Source organism: Thunnus thynnus, chromosome 10, assembly GCF_963924715.1.
Source record: "Thunnus thynnus chromosome 10, fThuThy2.1, whole genome shotgun sequence".
NCBI classification, from domain to species: domain Eukaryota; kingdom Metazoa; phylum Chordata; class Actinopteri; order Scombriformes; family Scombridae; genus Thunnus; species Thunnus thynnus.
Window position 1 is genome coordinate 3,338,205 of NC_089526.1, and position 27,647 is coordinate 3,365,851.

The window sequence follows — 27,647 nt, forward strand, 5'->3', positions numbered from 1 at the left end:
AAGGTTAAAGGATGGGTTCACAATTTTTCAAGTGTCTTAAAACAGCAATCAGGTGTCCATATGAACAGTGAAAGATGTTTTCCTCGCTGTAATCATTCCTCCTGTTCATACTGAATATTAAAAGATCCTTCAAATGTGCTTTCAATGGAAGTGATGGAGGCCAAAATCCACAGTGTGTCCACACAGTCATTTAAAAGTTGATGTGAAGCTTCTATTCAGCTTCAGCAGTCTGAGTTAGTCATATCAAGTGGATATCTGACACATTTACAGTCTTTTTAGCATCAAATTCCCTCTTTGTGTTTCCCTGTTGAGCTGCGGTGGAAGTATAGTAACAAAAAGAGGAACTTTGGCACTAAAAAGACTGTAACGTTGAAAGATATCTACTTGATTTGACTCATTTGGATGCTGAAGCTTCATATCAGCTTCAGATAAACTTTTAAATACATTTTTGCAGGAGGACTGTGGATTTTGTCCTCCATCACTTCCATTGTAAGTGTATTATGAAGGGATCTTCTAATGGTCAGTATGAACAGGAGGAATGATTACAGCAAGAAAAACAGGTTTCACTGTTCATTTGGGCTCCTGACTGTTGTTTTAAGACAGGCTTGAAAAACTGTGAACCCGTCCTTTAAGGTAAGGTTAGGGTTAGGGTAAGTCTCCAGAAACAGAATGTAAGTCAGTGTAATGTCCTGTGAAGTGTGAACCAGACAGAGAGACTCAGACAGACCGAGTGTGTCCTTGGAGCTCTGGAGCTGCTCTGAGTCAGACTTCAGGAGCTGCAGAGTGTGATCTGAATTCTGATTCCTTGAAAACTCCCCGGAGGCTCGGGACTGAAGCCCAACCTCCAACTTAACTTACCATAATTACCACTCCTTTTATTCACTTTTCCTTTTGATATCCTGTTTTTCTTTGTTTTATTGTAATCCTATTTCCCCTGCACTCCCATTTTTTTTTTCTGCTTGGGGGTAAATTGTTTTCTGTTCTCTCCTCCTCACAGCTCTGACTAACAAACATGCTGACTAAACTGCTAAAACTATGATTAGAAGGCTTTGATCAAACCAAGAGAAACATTCATATTACCAAAAAGCTGCACGAGGCATCTGTGAACACCGATGGCTCTAAATGAGAGATAAATGACTAGTAAATGTTTGAAATTAGAAATGAAAACACTGAACACTGTTTAAATGTGTGACGAAAGTTGGCCACTTGCCACCTTTCTGCTCTGAGTTTGATGAATGGCTCTGAGCATGAAGTCAATAGTTTTCTTTTTTTGTCCCCTTCATGAGCATCTGAATTCACTTCTTTGGTCAGAGAGGGAGTCATAACAATCAGCGTCTCTCTCTGGAGTAGTTTTTGTACGGTATTTTGTGTTTGCCAGCTAATCTGGCAAGTTTGGACCACCAGAAAAAGTGGAGCAACAGTCCAGAAACTTCAGAGTTCTGTTTCTATTATTTATTCGTCAAAGAGAATTGACAGAAGTGTTGCGTGTGATGGAGCAGGTGAACCAACACTCAACTGCGAGGAGACAGGGATACGATAGAAAATATTTATTGTAAAAGCTGGGGAAAGGGAATGCAGGCCTGGGGAAACTTGGGCTGGTAACTGGGAACATGGGTGTTAACGGCAAAAATACACCAGTCACGGACGTGGTCGCAGCAGCTGCGCGCACCTACACGGGCATCGTGAAGCTCATCTCTATTTTTGCGTGGCTGTCCTATAATCTTTTTTTTTTTTTTTGTGGACCTCCATGTAAAAACTACAAAGAACTGAATAAAAAATGCACTCAATCTGTTAAAAAAAGACTCAAATAAATACCTCATTGTACCAGAGGCAATGAGATGCAGCAGCGCAACCTTGTGTTTTTTTTTATTTTTTGATATTGCACATTGAAATGAATCAAATTAATGTGTATCCACGATCCTGTAGTTAAAACAATCTAGTTAATTAACTCAGTACCGGTTAATATAGCCTATGCTTCCAAACCCTGCATAACAAACTGCATTATCATCACTTGGCAACACTCAATATGCATGCAGTGACGCTGACAGAGTTGATGTAGCAGGTAGAAAACCCTGCTCTGCTCCACCTCTGGACGTGTCGCGTCTGTGCCTGGTGTATTTCAGCGGTAAGGTTTGGGCTGGAAGCTGGGAAGAGCGGGAATCCAGGGCAGGGAAAGCAGGGCTGATGGATGGAAATGGATGGAAATGCAGAAGACAGGGAACAGACAACAACAAGAAAACTGTATAAATGCAGGTGAAGCAGCTTGAAGCGTAGTAACGTAGCAGAGGCTACGATCTGGCAGAGTGGACGTGGCAGGGCTGAGTATTTGAAGAAGGCTCTGCTCTTACTCCGGCACACCTGTGTCCACACACACACACACATACACACACACACACACATATAGAGAGAGAGAGGCAGCAGGTTAGGGAGACAAAGAATCGTGACAGGAAGAACTCCTTTTGCAAAATCGAAAAATATGTCAAAAATCTCCACTGATTGAAGCAGCACTTGTAACGCTGCCCTCAGACATAAGTGGTGGGGTCGTGTTTTTGACATTGGAAGTCAAGCACACAATATGTATTCAAGTGCTTGTAAGTCATGGCAACACTGTTGCTAGGCATCTGACAACAAAAATGGTTTTTGCCTTGTTCCCTTTTCAAAAATTGTGAATAAAAGTCCTGAATACCACATCAGTGGTCTGTAAACACAGAGGAAATGAACAGAAATCACTTGAAGTACTTTTAGAGTAGTAAATATACCGCTGTCAAAATTATTGACCGATCATCAAGGGTGTGACAGAACAAACTCAAGCTGTCTTCATGAAGTCCTTCATTTAGGCTTCAACTGTGCAACATCACATTAGGACTAGAGCAACACTAGACAAATAAAATCCCAAATACAAGAGCCCGTTTTGCATCCTCAATCCCTCAAATCCCACTTATGGAAGTCTTAAGCTAAGTCAGTTGTAACTTGTTGTTCTAAGTCCGACATAATAGTTACGCCGGTCAGCCTTCTTTTTGTAAATCTTACATCTAGTCAGGAGCAGGCGTAAAGTCAAAATCTTTGCCTCACTCAGGAGTAGCGGTGTGCCCAAATACAAATACATTATTCGGCAAAGCACAAATAGTGGGTTTTATACGAATATTTGTTTACACATACGAATATTTTAAAAATTATTTGTTGGGGGTGTTAAGAGATAAAACTGAGCTACTGACACAAGCAAAGTGCTCCCGAGGGACTCTCCATAACCTGTTGTTCTCCTTCTCCTTTCCACAAAGTTAGGTTGTAAAAAATAGGCAATAAATGAAAAGTGCAAAGCAATAATTGCCTGTGAAGTTCCTCCCTACACGTTACACGGTGTGCTGTCTCTGTGTTATGGGTGTATAAATAGGTAGAGGTCTGTCTGCAATGAGGCGATGAGTAAAGTTTTAGGTCAGTAATCAGCACAGTCATCTATGATCTGGGAGACTCCAGTTCAAGACCCGATGTGGGGACCTCCTTCATAAGGTAGTTTATTCATGAACACTTATTATAACACTTTAATTTTCTAAAATTAAAATGTCATAAAAACAAAAACAGGATTTTTAAGCCTCTTTCCACTTTTATTCGAATACAAATACAGATACAAATAATTTTGCTGCATCAACAAATACAGATACAAAAAAAAAATACTGAGATCTTTGCACATCTGTATTCGGTACATTGTTTTCTGAATGAAGGCTGCTTGAGTCTGAACAATCATTTATGACCCCCTCTGTTTCTCTCCAGTTGTCGTCTGCTTCTTATATGTTATTATGTTGGATTGCTCTAGTCAGTCAGTGTTTTCTTGTGCTGGCTGTACAGCTCCATTAATTTTCTTATCTCATTATCCATGAAATTGCCTTTTTTTTTTCTTTGATCCTCCATAATGTTGCCGCAAATTAGAAATGATTAGCTACAAATTAGCAAGACAGTGGGAGATTGTTAGCAAAGTATCCTAGCAACCCACACCGCTAGGCAACACATTCAGGCATTCACATGGACGCGCATCACTGGTTGTAGTTAAGCCCAACTAGGCTTGGAGCAACCGGAGTAAAGTCCACTCTAAAGACTCGCCTTACAAAGACTGACTTAACAATTAAACTTAAACTTAATTAACAGTATATAAATTCTGAAAAATCTTAAAAGTAACTAGTAACTAGCACTGTACAGTACTTTACTTAAGTACAAATTTGAGGTACTTGTACCTTACTTGAGTATTTCCATTTAATGCTACTTTGTACTTTCTACTCCACTACATTTATTTGCCACTTATAGTTACTAGTTACTTTCAGATTATTTCATTTTACAAAAAATAATAGATTTTAATATTCTAACTGTTGTTTTAATTATTTGCTTCTTTTCTTTTTTTTGTTGTGCTCTTTGAACTGCATTAGTGTGTGAAAGGTGCAATATAAATAAAATGTATTTCTATCATAATAAAAACAAATGATACACTTATATAGTATAATGCAGTACTATTACTATGAATCTACACAAAGTATCTAAAATTGGCTCCACATTGATAAACCACAGTGTTAAAATGTTCTTGCATGTATTTGTTAGTAATAAAAACAAACAATATAACATAATTTACTATAATAAAACAACCTAAAAGAAGCCAGTCTGCATAATGAGTACTTCGCTTTTGACACTTTAAGTAGATTTTGCTGATAATACTTCTGTACTTTTACTTAAGTAACATTTTGAATTGAGGATTTTTACTTTAATTGAGTATTTTTACACTACAGTATTTCTACTTTTACGTTTTTAAGTAAACGATCTGAGTACTTCTTCCACCACTGTCTAATACTGAAATGACCTACATTTTACAGCGGTAATTTCATCTGATATGAATAATATTTCAGGTAGGTAACAGAGTATGACTTTTTGGTACGTGAGACAGCTGATGAGGTTTTAAGGTAAATGTAAGCTTATGCTTTGAAAACAAGCTGTTGCTCCAACACTGCAGCCCAGATATTCTTGTCATCTCAAGTTCAAACATGTTGTCCCTCCTCCTCCCTTCCTGTCTTTTACCCACAGACTGGATGTACTTCTTCCTGTGCTGCTGTGTGCCATCTGTCTCCTCGTCCTCCCGTCGTCCTCTACCCCCCACCACGAGTCAGGTACGCACCCTTCCCTCTCCATCCCCCCGTCACTTTCACCGCTCCCATCCACCACTGACACCCGCGACTCCATTAAATCATATGTGACCTCTGACTTTTGAGGGCAGCGGGGTGCTCTTTAATCACTTCTTGACGTCCATTGTTTTTGCTGACGTGCACAATGGAGGCCATTTTCAAGGGTACCTGAGCAGTGGAAGTACATAAGTGTTATGAGCTTGATGTAGTTAAAGTATTGCAGTAAAAGTACATAAGTATTATGAGCTTGATGTAGTTAAAGTATTGCAGTAAAAGTACATAAGTATTATGAGCTTGATGTAGTTAAAGTATTGCAGTAAAAGTACATAAGTATTATGAGCTTGATGTAGTTAAAGTATTGCAGTAAAAGTACATAAGTATTATGAGCTTGATGTAGTTAAAGTATTGCAGTAAAAGTAGTGGTTTGGTCCCTCTGGCTGATATATTATTATATATGACATCATTAGATTATTAATAGTGAAGCATCAGTGTTAGAGCAGCATGTTACTGTTGTAGCTGCTGGAGGTGGAGCTAGTTTACACTACTTTATATACAGTTAGCTAGTTTAGTCCAGTGGTTCCCAACCTAGGGGTCGGGCCCCTCCAAAGGGTCAGCAGATAAATCTGAGGGGTGGTGAGATGATTAATGGGAGAGGAAGTTCTGATACACAAATCTGTTTTCAGTTTTTGGACTTTGATTTTAGCTGAAATATTGGATCATTTGAACATTTATTGAAATGAAAGCATGTGAGAAGTTTAGAGGGAAAAATCACTATTTGGTGGAGCTGTTAACAACTCATAGACATGTGAAATGTGACCCCGACTACACACTGCTTTTTGTAAGACGTCAAAAGCCAAAAAAGGTTGGAAACCACTGGTTTCATCTTTAACAATGTGTTGTATTTTAAAAGCTTGTTATATTATCCATTGTGTCAAATCTTCATCTGAAAAGTAACTAAAGCTGTTAAATAAATGTAGGAAGTTGGAAGTTTTCAGAATCTAATGAGCTACAATCCTAAAACAATGACCTCTGCAGGTGACCAGCAAGAACTACAACAACATGACAGAGACTAGTACGACATCTCTGATAAACCACCCTACACTACAAACCACCTACAGATAAAATATTGTCATTTTGATCTATGAGGCAACAGAAGAAAAAAAAAATCTGCCTGTTGTTACGCTGGTGAGTATTCAATCACGTCTGTCCAATTAAAATCTAAAGTCCTTTGGTCCAACTCTGGTACTAAATGTCAAGCTGTGGCTCTCAGAACTGATTGCAGGGTTGTGCAATGAAAGTCGAAAAAAGCAAAGGAAAAGCTTATGGACTTTATATTTCCTAAGCTAGAATGGGAGAAAATACTAGTTTATTTTGAGTGTCTTAGTTTTAAGCTGATTGACATTTAAGCTGATTAATTGGTCTACCTTTTTGGTCAATGCTGAAATATCCCAACAAATATTGGATATATTGCCATGAAATGACTGTACTCCATGTTTAGTACCAATTAGCAAAATGGTAGGATGCTAACACACTTTAATAAGATGGTGAACATAGTAAACATTACATCGCATTTAGCTCAAAGCTCCATGTGTCTCACCTCACAGAGCCTGAGTGTGGCTCTTAATCTTGTTTTATTTTGGCTAATAGTATAATATATAGTATAGTATGTATAGGTAGATGTCAGTATAAGTCAGTAATTGTGTCAGCAATTCATTAAAAAATAGTTTAGTGATGGATAGATGGATGGATGGATGGATGAATGGAGGTCTTGGGCATCTAGTATGTATAAAAGTTGAAGCAGACATTTATCAGTAGTTTGACATTTTGGGAAATATCTAATAAAGAAAAAAATATCTAATAGGTGTATTTTTTAACTTTGTGCCAGGCTAGCTGTTTCCCTCTGCTTCTAGTCTTTATGCTAAGCTAGGCTAACTGTCTCTAGCACCGTACTTAACACACAGACATGTGAGTGGTATCAATCTTTCATTTAACTCTGGACAAGAAGATATATAAACATATTAGGGGTGTGCCCGAATACAAATACATTATTCGGCAAAGCACAAATAGTGGGTTTTATATGAATATTTGTTTCATACAAATATTTAAAAAATTATTTGTTGGGGGTGTTGCCCAGAGATAAAGCTGAGCTACTGACACAAGCAAAGTGCTCCCGAGGGACTCTCCATAACCTGTTGTTCCCCTTCTCCTTTCCATAAAGTCAGGCTGTAAAAAAATAGGCAATAAATGAAAAATGCAAAGCAATAATTGCCTTTGAAGTTCCTCCCTACACGTTACATGGTGTGCTGTCTCTGTGTTATGGGTGTATAAATAGGTAGAGGTCTGTCTGCATGAGGCAATGAGTAAAGTTTTATCTTAGTAGTCAGCGCAGTCGTCTATGATCTGAGAGACTCCAGTTCAAGACCAGATGTGGGGACCTCCTTTGTAAGGTAGTTTATTCATGAACACTTATTATAAAACTGTGATTTTCTAAAATTAAATGTCATAAAAACAAAAACAGGATTTTTAAGCCCCTTTCCACTTTTATTCGAATACAAATACAGATACAAATAATTTTGCTGCCTCAACAAATACAGATACAAATACAAATACTGAGATCTTTGCACATCCCTAAAACATATTTATCACAATGTCACCAATTACATTAAAGCCTTTCTCTCCTCAGATGATTCAAAGCTTCTCCACGTGACAATCCCCACCGCGCTGCCTGTGCAGGTTGTACTTGGTGGCAATCTGACATTACCCTGCCTGGTGTCTCTGGCTCACCCGCCGCCGTCCCCCTCAACCAACGGCCGTCACGCCGTGCTGTCTCTCCCCCGGATCAAATGGAGCGTACTGACTCAGGGCAAAGAGACAGAGATCCTGGTTGCCCGCGGCGACAGGGTGAGAGTCAGCGAGGCTTACAAGGACCGAGCCTCGCTGCTCAATTACGCCTATTCCCCCGCCGACCTCACCCTGCGGCTGGAGAGTCTGAGGCAGAACGACACCGGCTTCTACCGCTGCGAGGTGCAGCAGGGCCTGGAGGACGCCGACGACGTGAGTCTAGTCAAGGTCAAAGGTGAGAGACAGACACATTTTTACACCTATATTATAAAATCAAAATTAAATAAAGCAGCACAAAATGTTAACTTTTCACTTTTGTAATAATTCATTTCATTTAAAAATACATGTTTGCGGACAAATTTTCGCCTCAAAAATGACCATGAAGTTAAATAAACACCTCTCTGACACGGTGTCCATAAAAACTGAATATTATTTGCTTTAAAAAATGTGTTTTTTATTGCAGAGCTGCTGTATTTGAATTCATTAGCTGCTGAATTATGTAGCAACGTGTTGCAGCAATTTTATTCTTTATTTATATCTAAAAAAAACTGGCTAATACAAATATCCGTATTGCATCTCAAGTAAAAACATCTTCATTGGATGTTTTTCTCAGGTTTTGAGTTTTAAAAATTATAAATCAGAGTGAACAAATTTTTCTGTATTTTAAAGTCAAATCCAATAACAACTCGCACATCTGCCAGTGAGGGGTGATAATTTGTACAGAATCCAAATCTGCATATTTCAGTTCATAGAAAACATGTTTGAGACAAATTGAGCTGCACTGGAAGCATATTGCGATAATGTGTTATGTTATAATAATATCCATGTATCTATAATATAATATTATTACTTAATCATTTAATTAATTTTAAGAAAACTGTCATTATGATATTAAATGTCAAACCAAGTCTAATGCACATCTGGTAGACAGGTGCATAGGAAAATTAAATCATGCAAAACAACATGTTGCATTCAACCACATTATGTTTAGTGAGCATTCAGTGTTTGGTTCATAGAGTTTCATCAGGCATTAACTCATAAAATGAAACATTTTAAAATGTTTCATGTTGTCGACAGCAGTGTGTGCTGCTGCAACTCTTGTGCCCATTTAATAAAAATGGGCTGAAAGCAACACATAGACAGCAACAACTTTTTACCTGGATTGTCAATTTTTTCTAAAAGCAAACACAATAGTTCAACATCAATGACAGAACAGACATGTGAGAGTCAACACATGCACCATGTTGACTGACAAAAAAAGGCCATGAAAAATATCAAGGTCAAACAAACTTTCTTATGGGTAAATGAAAAAAATGTGTCTCTCATATTCCTGTATCTTTATGAAGCACACTCAACACACACACACACACACACACACACACACACACACATACGCTCAACATCTATGATTTATGGTTGTCTCATTCAGAGCACCCACCGAGTAATACATTATGGATTCTCTGACAACAGTCATTTGCGAGCTAATATATCAGATACTGAATGCTGCTTTCGGTATTTTGCATTAAATATAGACAGCAGAAGGTGCAGGATAACACTCTAACTCTAACTCTGGGATGGTATTAAGGGTCGCATTAGCTCTATTTGTGGCTTCTCATCCACTCGTTTCACTTATAACAGTACGACAAATTATTGTCATCAGAATTAATTTAGAATTTTTGTTAGTGGCTCAACATTATGCCACAAAACGCATGAACTGTATGTTATCTTTTAATCAGTTTGATGGTGGAAAGTCAAACTTGGACTGAATGGATCAAATTCTGATAGTGAAACGAGTCATTTTGCAGGAGTTGTGACGCTCAAAAATATGTACCTGCTGATTTACAGACGTCTCTTTTAGAATGTAAGTCTGTGGGAAAAAGTCTTTTTGGGCCAGCATGCATCACGTGATGTTGAAATTACACGGTTTATCCAGCTCTCTTTATGAATCCATGAAGTTATGCTACAGATCGTGATGCTACAGCGACTTCCTGTTTACATAGTTGGTACTTTTTAATGGACAGTGCTACAGATGTTTCCTAGAAACCATTTTACACATTACTAGCTCAGACATTTATTAAGTTTAACTGTGCATCGTGGTTTAGTAAATCACTAGTTTGAAACTAGTTGGTAGTTACTAAGAACTCAGGAGGGACTTTACACACAAACTTAATGATGGATTTAAGAACAGTTGGTGCAACACAGTCCTTGACTTCACAGTAGATATGTTTGCACATTTCAAAAAAGAAAAAAAGAAAAAAAAAAAAAAAAAAAAAGCTGAGCGGAAATGGCAGAAATTTTTTTAAAAAAGGTGAAATATTGCACAGAAGTTTTATGCATGGCTTTAAGTTTTATTTTGGCTGACTGAATGTGTTTGGCGTCCTCTACAAGAGGGGAACAAACAAAATAGATAAATTGAGAGCACTAATTAAGTAATCCGAGCACACGAACAGTTACCTCAAGGGCACAAAATATTAAATCGAGAGCACTAATTAGTGAGTTTTTTTTTCTCCGTGGCTCTTCACGAGCTCCATGAGAGACAGATTCATTCAATAAAAAAAGAAAACACAAATGTCATATTAGGTAGAGAGCAGCAGTAAAATGCCCTGATGTATCAGAGTTATTGGTACTTCATTAATAATGTAATCTTCTCCTTTTGAAATATTTCTTATTTTGCCAAATTTTCAGAAACTTCCTTCAAACTTGTGCAACATTTTAATGGAAACACTATTTTACTACTTTTCTTGCATAGGTCACCCTGCCTCTAATGTCACTCTGCAGAATTATCACATAAAACACTACAGGCCCACAGAATTTATGAAGCTCTTGTTATGGGTTTTACAGGGGTGGTGTTCCATTATCGTGATGCATCCAGCCGGTACGCCTTTGCCTTTGAGGAGGCCAGAAATGCCTGCGAGGAGATCGGGGCTCGTATTGCCTCTCCGGAGCAGCTCCTGGCCGCCTACCACAGCGGATACGAGCAATGTGATGCAGGCTGGCTCTCAGACCACTCGGTGAGGTGAGGACTGGAGAGAAAGGGATCTAATGCAGGACGTATCACTCAACGCTGGATCAAGTGGCCTCTTAGCTTGAAAATTCTCTGTGTGTGTTATGGTGAAGTGAGTTTTGAGATATTCCGATTTGCAGTTTCCATTTGGCAACAAACCAAATCCTTAATGCGGCCCGATGAAAAACAACAACATAAACTGTGCTTCAAATAGCCTTGCTAGACTGACATGTTGCTGTCCATGTGGTTGAGTATGGAGGTCAGTCAGTACAGAGGTCTGATATCGGACCTCTCAGCCAGCTAACATTTGATATGCTCTCTACATCTGCACATCAGAAAACAGTGATCATCAAGTAGCTGAGAGGCTCTCAAACCCAACATTTCTCCCCACTCCAACACTCCAAAGACGTGCTCGTACAAGTGTGATATTAGGAGTGCTGCCCTCACAGAGGAAGAGGTTCTCAGTGCTTCAGTGCTCTGTGATATTTCCTTCCACAGATATCCCATTCAGATGCCAAGAGAGGGCTGTTTCGGGGACATGGATGGACTGCCAGGAGTGAGGAACTATGGACTGCTAGAGCCTGATGAACTGTATGACGTCTACTGCTACGTGGAGAATATTGAGGGTAAAGTCTACCATACACTAGATAGAAGACTTTGAAAAGACTTTGAAAAGACTAAAGTTTGAAACCCTCGCACATCTAAAGACAATGTGTCAAAAGTCACTGAGTTTTTAGTCACAGACTGTAAGACTGAGGCTCTTGCATCGTCACTATTTGCAAAATAAGGAAATTTGAGTTTGGTAGATTATTTCTTTGTTGTAACAATGCTTTTTGGCAATAAATCTTGAAATGTTAACCCAAGAAAAGATTTATTTAAGCTGTTAGGCATTGGCAGAGAAGATTTGGCAAATTTTTCATGGGCACAACCCACATGCTCAGCTCTGCTGCTCACCATTTAAAAGGGAAATAAACAGGTTTTCCAACGGTATAAGATTTATTGCCAAGAAGCATTGTTACAACAAAGAAACAAAATTTAATGAAAAACAAATTTCATTACTTTTTGTGCTATGTTTAGATTAATTTTAAGATTATTTCCCATCTTGCTTGTGGTGGAAATTTACAAGAAGAAAAACTGTTGGAGAAAACAATGGAGGAGAAACAGAAGCAGCATTTGGCCACAGCTGCCCTTGTGTGTGCAGTGGTTTGTTCTGAAAAACCAGCCAAAAGTAAATGTAAATTAATTAATTAATTCAGTTATAACTGAACAACAACAAAAGAGAAACAACGGACACTACATGCTGATTGTCCCTGTTATTAACTAACTTTCATTGGACAACTTTTTCTTTTTACAAATTAATCTTTTCTTGGGTTAACATTTCTTAGATTGTATCAGCTAAGACAATCACATTTCAATAGGTGTCATCCTTGTACTTGTATTTTTACAGCTTTAAAACATCTACACAGTTTATACAGCTGCCTACAGAAACCACCTTTAACCATTAACTATCTGGACATAGCACTTTCAGCTGCTGGATGTTGGAGTATTTCTGTTTTTAAACCCTGCAAGCTGCATGAAATACAGTAGAAACAGCAGCTGCCTAGACAAAGGCAGAAAGTCACAGCTTTAACTCCTCTAACTGGCTTGAAATAATGTGTGAAAAACCAGTAAATAAACTGCAGACACACAGCAGCTGACAGAAAGAGGAGGTCTTATTATACAGAGAAATATTAGTTTTTTTCTGGGTGAATAAATGTTAATGTGACTTATAAAAAGGGAAGCTAAAGGACAACGAGAATGCTGAGCTTTGTTTAATCAGGAGTCATTAATAACACTATCAAGAATATCATGTTTAATTAGGAAAATAGTTTAAAAACATGCACACAAAGGGCAACCATTTACTGCAAACTGCTGTTAGAAACTGTGTACAATTAGCTGATAATTAGCCTGATCAGCCACCGTCAGTAATCAATACAAACACACATTATTAAACTATTAATCATACCAATAACTAACAGCAGTCAACATCAGATGACCTCATCATACTTTAGCAGTTACCTGGTGTTTCTGTAGTGGTGACAAAACATTGAAAAATATACATATTAGTTATTTGAATTAAACTCCCTGCGCTCTCCTTACATTTCTGCAAAAACTGTCTGTCATGTGTATGTGTGACGGTATTTGAGTTGAGTTATTTGAGTTTTTTCAGCCGCTATAGTAACTACCTGGTTTGCTGCTTCCTGTTTGGTGCTGGAGAGAGTGCACCTATTGGTTGTTGACAATGTTTTCGCCATTGAAATTCATTATTTGCATGAGCCAAGAATAAAGACTTATGATAATATTAAACATGTTTGATTTCATCGGAATGTCAAGACAAGAAAAAGACTGCCTTAAAACAGTTCGGACTGAGTTTTTTGACCATCTTACACCAAATGATTGAAATGACGGGAGCACGCCACAACTATTCTGACATTGGAAATTTGTCTGCAACAGTGAAATCGTTTGAAAAGTCGTTTGGTGTAAGGTCGGCATAACACAACCAAAAGGATTGTTTTTTTTTGTTTATTTATATATTTTTTTTCACAACTGTAATGACCCAGCTCTCCAGGGGGAAAAAAAAGAAAGAAAGAAAAGAAAGAGGCAAACTACAAAGGAAAAAAGGGCCTGCAGGTGCAACTTAAATGAAATAAATAATTACAACCAAAAGAGGACTCCTAACCTAGAATTTTAAGAAATCTGTCTTCAAACAACAGAAACGAAAAATAAAACCTCAACTAACCTGCTCTACTCTTATCTGTTTAAAAGCATAAAAACATTTGAAGCAACACTCCTGCTCCTAGTGTCTCTAGACAAAATGTATCTGGATGTATGTGTGTGTGTATATATTGTACGAAGAACTAAAGCTGGCCCGGTCCGCAGGTAGTTAAAGGGGACATATCATGCACAATTCCAGGTCTTTAATTATATTCTGGGGCTCTACTGGAAAATCTTTGCATGATTTCCAGTTAAAAACTCCTTATTTATCTTATACTGGTCCTTTATGCAGCCCCTCAGTTCAGCCTCTGTCTGAAACAGGCCGTTTTAGCTCCTGTCTCTTTAAGGCCTATGAGCCCACTCTGTTCTGATTGGTCAGCTTCAGGAAAAGAATGAAATATGAAAGTGGACAATGTGAACAACCTTAGCAACAAAGATTACAGAACACACAGCCATTTGTGGGCAAGAATCTGACGTCATCGTGAAGAGGAGGTAGAGGTAACATTGCAAACAAAGCACTCAGAGTATGCTGAAGCCCTGACTTTTGACTTGCACGGAGAATTTTTACATACAAGTTTTGGAACTTTGACCATGTATAACATACACATCATATCAAAGAAGAATAATGGCCCAGACTACCAAAATAAGAACCCAGGTTGTAAAAAAAAATATTTATATCATTTATGATATGTTTATGTTATGATTTACCTGATCCGGCTGCAATCACACAGTATGAGTCAAATGTTTGGACACACTTTCTCATTCAAGTCAATGAGAAGGTGTGTCCAAACTTTTGACTGGTCCTTGTAAATCAAAGAGAAGTAAAAGGAAAAAGATAATCAAAACATGACACCTGTCTCCATATTTACAGGTGAGGTGTTTCATGGCTCGGCCCCCCAGAGTTTCACCTTCTGGGAGGCCAAGGCCTACTGTCTGAGTCACGGGGCGGAGCTGGCCACCACCGCTCAGCTATACGCAGCCTGGAATGATGGACTGCACCACTGCAGCCCGGGCTGGCTGGCGGACGGGAGCGTGCGGTACCCCATCGTCACCCCTAGAGTGCGCTGTGGAGGTGGGGAACCTGGGGTCAGAACTGTCTATCAATACAGCAACCAGACGGGTTTCCCTGAAGCTCACACTCGGCATGATGTCTACTGCTTCAGAAGTAAGAGAACAATCTTATATCTGATATGAGTCTTAGTTTATTTTCTGTGTAGGGAGGACAGCTTTGTTTTGTTTTGAATTCCACAGGAGAAACCCTTTAATTACCTACTTTAATTCCACAAAGAGACAAGGTGGTTGTTGTTCCAGAGCTGCTATTTTCATCTCTCACAGTCTCACAGTGGGGGTGACAGGGTGACGCTGGCCTGAGTCACGGATATTGGATCATTTTTCCGATCAGCGAAAGAAAAAAAGAGGAGACACAAATAACTTTGCTCTCCATTAGTCTGTAAAACATTTAAAGCCAGGAACTTTTGCCCATAAACTTAGTTTCAAATGAATTAAACCCAAAGGGGTAAAACTCCAATATTTCACAAAAACACAAAGATGAGAGAAAAGGTCTGAATCCAAATTGATATATCAGAACTTTCCTACACATATTATCATCTCACAGTCCCTCAGATTTATCTTGTGACTCTCATAAAATCCCGAAAATCAAATAGGAACAATAAAATACTGCTTATGCACTAATTCATCAGTATTAATAACGTACTTAATTAAACATATTTATATCTCATAGGAATGCGTGGGTTACCATCTTGGAACATGATAACCATATCATCTTTTCAAATCACTGAACGAATCAGAGATGTTGGGGGCAATTCAGAGGTCTGAAACTAGGCCAATGAAATACTGGATAGTTGTTCCTACCGTTAAAATTATTCAAACTTAACAATCTTAGAAGGTTGTAGAGGAAAATCTCCACCTTGGTTGAACTGTTCACTACTCATGGGAATACATATGTAACCTGTGATCACAAGCAGATGTAGCTTCTTTTTAAGGGGTTTCAAGCCAAAAATGTTGAGAACTACTGCTTTAAACTATAGTATTTTCAGTTATTTTAAAATAACCATATATAATTAGTCTTTATGCTGTTGTAGATGCCCACTTGACGCACACAATGACAATAACAATCACATTTCTTACATTCAAATGAGCTTTCTTGTAACACAAAGAAAAGGTCTTGTCAAATCCGAATTATTATGTGTAACATTTTCCAATTCTCCTTTTTACTCCAGGTGACAACAGCCCTCACACTGAATCTCCCCAGGATTTTCTTGCCACTGAGCCAGAGGATATTGGCCAGGACATTGTTTTCTTATCTAATCCTACGCAGGAGGAGGTCAGCCTGAGTGGTGTGACAGCAAAGGGGGGCGAAGAACTTTTGGAAGCCTGGACAGCCAATCCTGTAAAGCAGGGCTTTGTGAAGGATCAATTCCCAACACTGGTTTATGACAAGAGACTGCTGGTCACAGCAGACTTTCATGAGTCTGTCACTCAGCCGTCTCAGCATCAAGAGACCCTGTCCACCAAAGACACCTGGGAGCCTGTACAGAAGGCCAGCTACCCTGAGTCCTATCAGCCAGCACCTGAAGAAAACCTGGATGCAGATCATAACGAGTCTCACACACAACCAACATCTTCTCCAGAGACTGATGATGTACCCACAACTAATGGGACAACTTCAGAGACCGGAGAGCCCTCAGAGCATCATGTTTCTGAGAATAACCAAAACACTGAAGGCCTTGACACGATTGTTGTTAATGCAACATCTGGAGCTGATGTAAATGAGCTTATCAACAGCTCTTCAGAGGTGCATCAGGAGACTGATCTCCCCACTTCTCAAGAGGACCACACTCCAGTTGTTGATTTGGAACACACCACTGAAACCGAGTCGGTCCACTTAAGCACCTCTTACAATGTTACAGGACAGCCAGAGGAGGCCAGCACTGCAAATACTGAGGAGATGTCAATGATGACTACTTCACCCCACACTGAAGAACCAGATGTTCTGTCCACCACCGTGTTGCCATCTTTTGACAACAGTACACCTGAGAGCCATCCAGTAGAAGAGGAGTCCGGAGAGGAGAGTGCAACTCCAGATGAGGAAACACAAAACACAGTGACTCTCAGCTTGGTTGCTATGGAAACCTCTTCCACCTCTGGACTGGTCCCTACACCTGATTCAAGTAAGTGTGGTAAATTTTACCATTATGGTGAGCCAGTTATTTGGCTTGAAGACTGCAGCTGATCCTCTTTGATTGATATTGATTGGTCACCTGAGCTATTTCTACATCACTAGTTGTTATTATGACTGGGAAACTAATATTTATGACAGCTCCAATACATGGATGGATGGAAATATGGAAATATGAATGCCTTGTCAACCAAAGTCTGTCATTCAGGGTAATTAAACCCAAATCTTGATGGATATATTGCAACTGCCACATCGTCACTGCACAGTGTTTTTTAACCTTCGCATCACTAACTCTGCTGTCCTGTGATGTGAAAACTTGCAAGTTGTAAGGAATTTTACTTACAGTTTGCATATTAAATAGCATGTCAACCACTATTGGATGCTGACATGCAGTCATTTAGCATGTTACATAAGCATATATGATCACAATTAACATGCTTACATGCTAACCCTTAGTGTGCATAGTTAAGCATCCTAGCCTTTTTAGCTAATAACTGTTGAATTAGCATGTGAGCACACCTATGTTTAACATGTAACTTTAAGAAACACACTAATGCTTATTTGCCAGGTGAGCAATTTTCATTCGAGTGAATAGGTGCCATCTTTGGGTCCAGTATCCAGTTCCTATAATACATCCATGGGCTGGAAGGGCATAAAGATTTTTGGGCGGTGCTGGATGATAGATCAGGATATATAAGTCATAGTGGATTGTGTGGAGACAATCAGTGTTTTTACCAAAAATGGCAAAACATCCAACCCATCCAAGATACTGACAGACTGACCAACCAACACTGACATGCCTAGAGCCACATAACTTGATTAAAAACATAAGTAAGTAAAATATGAAGTGTAAAATGTCTACAAATTATGGCATACCAATCCTCTATTACACACAATTGCACAACTAACTTTGTTTTTCTTTCTTGCTTCATTTCAGTAGCAGTAAATTGCTTTAGAAAATGATAGAAATTATAGATATTTTTAGCATATACAGTAGTTTTAGATGATCCCTTTTCTTGGTCCCTTTCTCAGGTCATCATCCTACTGAAGAGCACTCAGACATAACGATAAAGTCCATCGTTCCCGTCTGCCATGGTGATGAGGAATCTAATAGCACTTCAGAGGAGGCAGAACCAGATGATCCCACCGACCAGAGTGGACACAGCGATTCTATGGAAATCCCAACAGCAGAGGCCATCATAGTCACAGACGACTCAGGCTCCAGCGTATACACTCCTGTCCTAAACAACAACTCAGTCACTTTGTTGACATCCCTGGCATCTGTAACCCTGTCTCCCCCTTCTGTTGAGGTTGAAGCCAGCTCCACAGAGATTATTACCTTCATCCCAGAAAGCAATGCTTCATCTGAAGCTGAACCTCTGGAGGACACCCAGGACAAACTTGAACAGGAGGGATTAGGAGAAAGACCAGATGTATTTCTCAGCACAGACCAAAATATCACAGACAGTGATCGAGAGGGACGAGAACGAGAGGTCAGAGAGGAAAATTCAGACTCAGGTGAGGGATCAGGTGAATCTGGAGAAAGCCCAGAGGTGAAGCCAGGACTGTTTTTGACAAACCCAACTCTTTCTACAAACCACACTTCTGAGGGAAGTGACGGTGAGCCTGGAACAGATGCACCTCCTCCATCAGATGCAAAAATCACACTCATCCCTCATCTGACCCTCACACCCGGCTGGGAACCAGAGCCTTCCTCCACACCGCAGGAGTCTCGCGCCGATCGGGAGTACAGTGCCGAGTCTCCTGTCGCTGAGGAATGTGGTTATGTCTCAAAGGAGCAAGAGGGTGTGGCGGAGATTACCACCAGCAGCACTAACGGTAAGTTTAAAGGAATACTTCACCAAAAACCTGTTTTGGATATCAAACACTTTACTCCTTGTTACCTCTTTGTGAAGGATGGAAGCTCAGAACATCACTGCAAAAAAGTCTTAAAAATGTTCCCGATATTTTTTCCCCCTGAATTTATCGAGGTGGACAAAATATTAGGAACACCTTTCAATTCAATGCACTCAGTACACCACCCACTATGTCCTCAATAGTAAACATAAAGAAGAATTATCACCCTTCTGACAATGTCAACTTCTTCTTCTTTATCTTCTTTAGCTGCTCCCGTTAGGGGTCACCACAGCGGATCATCCATTTTCATCTCTTCCTGTCCTCTGCATCTTCCTCTGTCGTGCCAACAACCTGCATGTTTTCTCTCACCATATCCATAAACCTCTTCTTTGGCCCTCCTCTTTTCCTCTTGCCTGGCAGCTCCAACTTCAGTATCCTCCCAATATAACCAGCATCTCTCCTCTACACATGTCCAAACCATCTCAAACTCTCAAACTTTGTCTCCAAACCGTCCAACCTGAGCTGTCCCTCTGATATTCTCCAGTTGACCCCACGTATTTAAACTTTCTCCACCTCTACTCCTTGCATCCTCACCACGCTGCAGTCCTCCCTCTCATTCACGCACATGTATTCCGTCTTGCTTCTACTGACTTTCAATCCTCTTCTCTCCAGTGTATACCTCCACCTTTCCAGGCTCTCCTCGACCCGCTCCCTACTCTCAATACAGATCACAATGTCATCCGCAAACATCATAGTCCACGGAGACTCCCGCTTGATCTCGTCTGTCAACCTGTCCATCACAATTGCAAACAAGAAAGGACTCAGAGCCGGTCCTTGATGTAATCCCACCTCCACCTTGAACCCATCCATCACTCCAACCGCAGACTTCACCGCTGTCACACTGCCCTCATACATACCCTTCACCACTATTACATACTTCTCTGCCACTCCCGTCTTCCTCATACATTACCACACCTCCTCTCGGTACCCTATCATATGCTTTCTCTAGATCCACAAAGACATAAAGCAACTCCGTCTGACCTTCTCTACACTTGTCAACAATAAATGAAAATGTATAAGCTTCGTAAAAGTGGAATTTATGGCAGAGCTGCTGCATTGGATTGCATTGGATTGCACAGGTGTTCCCAATAAAGTGCTTGGTGAGTGTAAAATAAACTGTCTCAACAGAACATGGATCAGAGGGAGGTGAGGGGGAGACCAGCACAGACGAGCCCTCAATTAAAAGATGCACATGGCATCCGGATGAAGAGGAAACCCCCAGTCCTGCGCTTGCCACAGGCAGCCATGATCTGACAATTGCTGCTCCCACCATGCACCCAGAGTATTTTAAAAAAGAAGAGGAGGAGGAGGCCATGGTTGCCTCCCTGCCTGCTGCCAAAGTGTCTGCTGCAAGACAAGGAAGCATTTCAGGTACCTACAAAGTGTTGCACGTTGCATGATAACACAAACAGCAGCTGGTGTTAGTGTGCTTTGTAATTGTTTTGGGAAGGGGGAGGGAAGGTTTTGCCTCTGAAAATGCCCAATCAGGAGAGGGATTTGTACTGTATGCTGCAATTTGGCACCTCAAGCTGACTCAACACAACAGAGAGATTAGCTTTCCAGTTTGAATGAATATTCGGAGAATAACAAGCAGCAGGTTCACGACAGGAATCTATTTACTGTGGTGTTGTTGTTGTTGTGAAGGATTTTATTATCAATTTATAATCAATTCAGATTATTTAAGAAATATAAACAACTCCATAAGGCCAAAGAAAGAAGTCTTCTCTGAACTTTTTCATATGTACAGTACACTATATTTATATTGTCAATGATCAGTCACTTAAAAATGGAAGAAAATAGAAGAACAAACACAGAGCGTCAACAGGTCATATCATATGTGATTTTTTTCTCTTTTTAAAGACAAATTTCTGATGCTCATTCTATTTTCATCAAGCCTAAAATAAAATAAAAGTCATAGTAATTTCAATTAGAAAAGTAATTTAAATTGTTTTGGGTATTTTAAGAGGAAAAATTCAAAATGTTTATTTCATTTGACAAACAGGAAATTAAAAATACTCTTTGGAACTGAGCCTCTCCAATGTGATGCTGATCATTATAAGCTATTTAAACTTCCAGATTTGCTGTATAGTGATGCAGTAAGTAAAATGATACTTTCAAATTACAATAATATTATTTATTTCTAAAACCCAAACTTTATTCTTCTCCTTATAAAAGACACAAATAGAATCATTAGTGATATTTAGACTGGGTACATGAACAAAGGAGTGGGTACCTTATGTAACAGCTCCCTCTGCTGGTAACTTTTTGTAGGGCCATTTCATTTGGAAATGAGATGTTAATCAACTCTTCTGACAGTGAGAGATTTGCCAATTCTTCAGGTGCTGGAGTACAGGACTCCTGAGGAATAAGGATGCTGTCAGTTTCAAAAAATGAAATAAAACCAAACTCTGACAAAATGCTTGCTGACACGCAAGTACAATATTATATGTAATACAGTAAGAATTAACATTACTGACTATTTAGAAATTTGCCTTTTTGTAGACTTTTTTAAGGAGATCATTGGAATCAGGTGCTTTTTATGGTAAGTAGTAATAAGTTAATAAGTTTTTATGGTATTTTTATTATAACAGTGTATGTGTTTTGTTGTTGAGTCGTGTGTATTTGTCTAAAAGCACATCTTTGCAGACTCTGCTAATAATAAATCTCACATATACAGAATAAATATAAAAATCAAATTTAAGTTACGTAAAAGAAAATATTTGTTTATATTATGGGGCCAATATTGCAGCTCTATTATTTGCAAATATGTGTGGAGAAAGATGTGAAACTGTATTTCAGTGTATTTATACACATGCAAAAGAATCTGAAAATGCAAAAGTTTAGGCACTAAAATTAATGTGAGGATGCTTTCAAAAATAATGCCATGAATACTTTGTATTTATCAGCTAACTTCATGAAATCAATATTTGCTGTGAGCAGCTTTGCCTTTAAAACAGCAGCAGTTTTCCTCGGTTCACCTGCACACAGTGTTTCAGGTACTCAGCAGGTCGGTTGTTCCTGCATCCTGCAAGTGGCCACAGTTCTTCTGTGGATTTAGGCATCTCAGCTGCTTCTGTCTCTTCATGTTAATCTCAGACTGACCCTATTACGCTGAGATCAGAGACCATCTGTTGCAGGACTCCTTGTTCTTCTTGTAGCTGAAGATAGTTCTTTATGACTGGCTGGATATTTGGGGTCGTTGTCATGCTGCAGAATAAATTTGGGACCCATCAGACGCCTCCCTGATGGTGTTGGATTATGAATAAGAATCTAAACATCTAAAGTGCCTAAAACTTTTGCACAGTACTGAATATATAAAAATCTGACTATAAATAGCCTTTTATGAATGAGTGAAACATGTCAGTATTTATCTTAACCTGTTAAGCGACACTTATTGTCAGGATCACTTATACTCATTCTGACTTTTTGGTTGTAAAATATGAAGATTTACTACCCTGACACCAGGGTTATGACTGTAATCAATAGGGTTACAGTAACCTTCTTATTTTGGGTCCATTATATTTGGGCTTTGGACAAAAATGGGGTGTCTGGTAAGAGGTGAACACATCATTTTTTCGTCAGTAATTTCAGGTTTTCTTCACCCTGAGTTGAGGCTCACAGACTCATGCTGTCAAAGACTCATTTGGAGATTCTTGTTGTCATTCAGTCTTATACTTCTAAAGATATTTTTGTACAAAATCACAAATACACAGATTGAGATAAGGTTACTCAATTTTCAAAACACATTTGCAAATAATACCTTTTGCCTGGAGCGCTGCCATTAAGTATGACCATCCTCATGTTGCTGCAGACTCCTGCCTGGAGAACCCTTGTTTGAATGGAGGCACTTGTGTCGATGGTGAATCAGCACGGTGCCTTTGCCTGCCCGGATATGGAGGAGACTTATGCCAGACAGGTTCAGTATCAACTCTTTGATACAGTGATCACAAAGTATTTTCTTAGTGTAACTTCTCTATGAACATTTACACTCAATCTTACAAACATAACCTTCCTAATGATCCATAATTCAGTGTTTTTATTTCACCTGTTCTCTCTCAGACCTTGAGACCTGCGAGCCAGGCTGGGAGAAGTTTCAGGGCTTCTGCTACCGTCACTTTGCTAAGCGGCAGAGTTGGGAGGCAGCAGAGCAGCACTGTCGGATGTGTGGTGGACATCTAATTTCTCTCATGACCCCCGAGGAGCAGGACTACATCAATGGTAAAACCTGGCTGAAGAACAGCTGCTGATTGAACTTTCAGAGGCAGAAATGTACTTGAAAAGCAAAAATGATCGTTTAGGTAGTGAGTAGAGACAACGGACCTGTATGTAAATAAATCTGTTCAGATTAGAGTATTTAAGAAACAGATATGTGAGGATTATTCAACTCAATCTCTTTGGTTACATTAGCAGTTGCACACTAGTGGCTCTTGCATTTTTATCCTATTAAAAGCAAATATATACACATATATGACATATACCTTATGTTACTGGTAACCATTTTCCGAAACATATCACACTTTTTTCGGGCATGGATTATTTCCCATTAATTTCAGTATGTTGTTGCAAATCAGCTTATAAAGTTGAGTTTCAAAGCTCATTCTTGACCTTGGAAATGGGATCTGACAAAACAGTCTTACCTCAACGTCCATTAAGTAGCTATTCTGGAGCTTTAGATCACATCACATGATCTTCCTCAGCTGATGGGGCTCGCCCAGTTGTCATGGAAATGTAGATGTTCAAGTATAAGGCTGGCGATTCTCTCTGTTTTTCTTATTGTCAACAAATGCAGAGCCAAACCAACAATGAACTGATCTACTAACAAGTATTGTGTGTGTATCCAAAGCCTGCTATATCTCATTCCTCTGTTGTTGTCCAAAAAATGTTAAAAACACATCAGTAAGTCACACCGCTGCACTGGGTGACATGTTCCTTCATCATGAAGAGTTTTGTCACTTTAATTTGTTTAGAAACGGCTTCAAACATATCACAACCTCATTACTTAATTAAGTAATGTTACTAAAGTTACTAAAGTTCTTCTAGAAATTAACAATGTGATTCACTAACATGTTTTTAATAGTTTTTGGACAACAACGGAGGTCTACGGTACAGAGGAATAAGATATATCAGGCTTTGGATACACACACAATACTTGTTAATAGATCAGTTCATTGTTAATTGATTTGTTAACAATAAGAAAAAATATAGAAAATCACCAGACATATCCTTTAAGAACTTGTTTGTACATCCATGTTGGTTAAAAATGCAGTCAACTTAATTTTGTGTTTCCATGACAACTGGGCGGACTCCATCTGCTGATGTAGATCATGTGATGTGATCAAAAGCTCCAGAACACAAGCTTGCAGAACTTTAAAGTATTTGTAGAAAACAATGAATCTCATTTTGTATTTTTGGGTCATTTTTTTCCTTTTTAAAGCAAAACCATGTTACTGCAACATCTCAACATCAAATGTTAAATTATTGCAACGTACCATGAATATAATCATGACAGATTATGTTAAGAAAAGGAAAAGGACAATGTGAATTTGGTTGTGTCTTACATCAAAAAACGCTGCTGTTCATCATCAACTCTTAAATCTCAGGTGTCGGAGCATCAAGGTTTCGAGGCTTCAAAGAAGTCTCTGCATTACCACACAATAATGAAACAGTAGTGGAGCAGTTTAGGATTGTGTCTTCCTAAAGGACACTTCAACAGAGACGGACATATTTCTTGCAGCAGATATCAAACTGGCGATCTTTCACTCTGACATTCCTCCGATTCAGACTCTTGAAAAATCCAAAGTGATGAGTTTGTTTTAACAACGAGGCCTCTCAAAATTGTGGGGACGAGACACAACAATGATCTTTCATGTCTCCCCTCTTATTGAATCTGTTTTTCCTAGAAAATGTCACGGTTTTTGAAGTTGGTGTTGGTATTTCGTCTGGCAACAAGGCGATGAGATAGTTATCTGACATTCCTTTGGTGGTTGCTTTTTAACTGCGGCAGTTGCCATGGATTGTATTGACTGATACTGTTTGGTAAGCAAGAGTAAAAGAAAATCACAAAAGCAGGGTTTTATAACGGGAGTCTTTATCGATTCATTTCATTACAAAAGTTTATATTTTTTGGCATCAAGTGAATTAAATTGACAACAGAAAATAGAACAAAATACCAGAATATTTAGTGTAGTATACGTTAAGCAGTATATTGCATATTGTAGCCTTTGAAAGGACTGCACTCCTTGTAATTTCAATCAACTCAGACTCTTAACTTAATCTAAAATATCTGATCTTATAAGACGTTTCCACCGCAGGAACTTTCCAAGGGGACCAAGAACCTTTTGGGGAACTCAGGGACTAAACCTGTATTTCGACTGGAGGAACTAGGGACTGTATTTAGTTCCTGTAGGATAGTCCCAGGGGCTAAAAAAGTCCCTTATCTGGGGGAAGGTTTTACTTTCCAAAGTTACAGGATCTTTTGGGGCGGGATTTGCAGGGCTGACCGTTGCTGATTGGTCAAACACAGACACAGCCGCTGCTTCAATTTGTTTACTGCTTCATTCATAAAACAACAAAGTACTCTCAGTGGGAATTTGTTAATGTTAAACATAAGTTAGGCTTCACTGTCGGCTTTCCAACTTGTTTTTTAAAAAAGCGAGAGAGCGTGAATGAGCTTAGAGCACAAGTGAGAGAATGAAAGAAGTAAAAGTTTACTTACATTCTGAAGCAGAAATAATAATAATAATAATAAAAATTAAAGCTGCAAGCAGCATTGGTCGGTGTTTGTGTGGTGTGCCTTTATTTTGAAAGTTTGATTGAAATGTGTACTGTCAGGTGTGTAGAGACAATAAGTAACTGCAGCTGGACACAGAAAAATACTCATATATTTGAATGGAAAGTGTGAGTGAACCCACACCTTTTTGAACATTTACTGCTTCCACATATCTTTAGATAGAAACTTCATTTGAACTTTAAATGAGTCACGAGACTTTGACTTACAAATCTTGAATTTACATGTTTTTTTTATCTTTTACTGTTTTTGAGATATTAGAGTGTGAGTTTTAAAGTCTTTTCTTGCTCCTCCTGTGGTTTTATAATGAGTGTGTATTGCGGAATGTTTCACAGCACTGAGGGAGTGACATCACCAGGAGCAGTTGGAGAGGAGGATTTTAGAGTACGCTTCTTGTGAAATCTCCTCATAAATCCCATAACTTTGGCCAAATCTAAAATGAAAAATCATATTTTAGTAGGAAATTTTGTGGCAAATCCATTGATACAGGTTTGAAAGTGGTCAGACTTATAGTTTAGACGTCAGAAGCCTCCGTTTGACACAAAGTTCATGCCCATAGATTGCTTCCCCATTGTTTTACATTGTAAGGGTGATATGGCACTGAAACTTTCAGGGCTGATAAAATCCAAACCATTGGAGTTATTACAAAGTTTTTAACAACTTTTTTTCAGCACAGTGTCATAAGTCATCTAAAACAGAGTAGGGCAGTAGTGAGACTGAGATTACTTTCTCTGTTTCCATAGCTCCTGGAACAATTATGGTTGAAATGGAGCTTTTAGTTTTCACTTGGAGCTGGCCATATTTCATTCTGGACTTTAGGTCGTCATGTTAAAAATTGGTCCTCCCCAAATGAGTTTGAAATGTAGCTGCTACTTTTGACTCTGGGCCAGATTTTTTTCCCAGCTGAGAGTTATTGCTAAACTCAAGTCTGCTTTAATTCATTCCGTTTCAATAATTTAAATTCCCTCCCCCAGTGGACCTGAATGCTGCTGAAAAGCTTTAAACCAGGTCTTCAAACTCTCTCTAAACTGGCTTCCCATCAAATTCAGAATCCAATTTAAGATTCTTGTGATTACTTTCAGCAGAGCTCTGCCCGGTCAGGCACCTGCTTACATTACAGATCAGCTGCAGCTTTACATCAATAGCAGGTCTCTGAGGTCTTCTGATCAGAGTTTGTTGGTTGTTCCTCGCTGTAGGTTCAGTACTAAATGAGACTGGGCCTTTGAAGTGGTGATTCCTCAACTTTGGAACTGTCTCCTGTTGGACTTAAGATTTGTGGACACCTTTAAAAACAGCCCAAGATGCTTAGATTTACTTATTTATTTTAATCTCTTTTTTTATTTATTACTTTTATATTGTGTCTCTTTGTGATATCTGATCTAGAAAGGAGCTATATAAATTAATTTTACTTAACTTACTTCATATACTGTATATATAGGTATAATACAGTGACCCCTCTCTTATTTTCTCTCCTCATATCTTCTAATATTTATTTTAGAAAAATACAAAGAATATCAGTGGATTGGGCTAAACGACAGAACCATTGAGGGAGACTTCCGCTGGTCGGACGGGAACCCTCTGGTGAGTTGTCATTGAGAATCTCAACCGTTTGAGACTTACAAGTCAGCAAGTTCAGCTCTAAATTGTCAATCCCAGAAGAGAATAAGCATTTTTGAACTGTTTCCTATGATTGTCTAAGGTTTCTCGTTCTCATCAGTCAAAAATCTGTATTTAATTGAGCTTCTTCCTTCATTTGACTCTGTTTTTATCTTCTCTGCTGTCTTTGTCAGCTCTATGAGAACTGGTACCGAGGCCAGCCTGACAGCTACTTCCTGTCCGGTGAGGACTGCGCGGTGATGGTGTGGCATGACGGCGGCCACTGGAGCGACGTGCCATGCAACTACCATCTGTCCTACACCTGCAAGAAAGGCGTCTGTGAGTTCATGTCATTTGATCCTGTAGTTGGTCACTAACAGCCCTTTGACC

General features: G+C 39.0%; 1 protein-coding gene across 1 annotated transcript in view; it reads left to right on the forward strand.

The window, feature by feature from the left end:
• Positions 1-1,610: 1,610 nt before the first annotated feature.
• The window catches only part of bcan (brevican), a 29,753-nt gene continuing 3,716 nt past the window's right edge, over positions 1,611-27,647 (forward strand). Inside the window, exons 1-13 of the mRNA XM_067600167.1 lie at positions 1,611-1,705; positions 5,062-5,144; positions 7,843-8,235; positions 10,842-11,016; positions 11,503-11,630; positions 14,630-14,923; positions 15,999-16,949; positions 17,990-18,796; positions 20,003-20,245; positions 22,686-22,790; positions 22,934-23,092; positions 27,160-27,242; positions 27,452-27,596. Of these exons, the coding sequence (XP_067456268.1) occupies positions 1,611-1,705; positions 5,062-5,144; positions 7,843-8,235; positions 10,842-11,016; positions 11,503-11,630; positions 14,630-14,923; positions 15,999-16,949; positions 17,990-18,796; positions 20,003-20,245; positions 22,686-22,790; positions 22,934-23,092; positions 27,160-27,242; positions 27,452-27,596 (3,661 nt within the window). The remainder of the gene's footprint in view (positions 1,706-5,061; positions 5,145-7,842; positions 8,236-10,841; positions 11,017-11,502; positions 11,631-14,629; positions 14,924-15,998; positions 16,950-17,989; positions 18,797-20,002; positions 20,246-22,685; positions 22,791-22,933; positions 23,093-27,159; positions 27,243-27,451; positions 27,597-27,647) is intronic.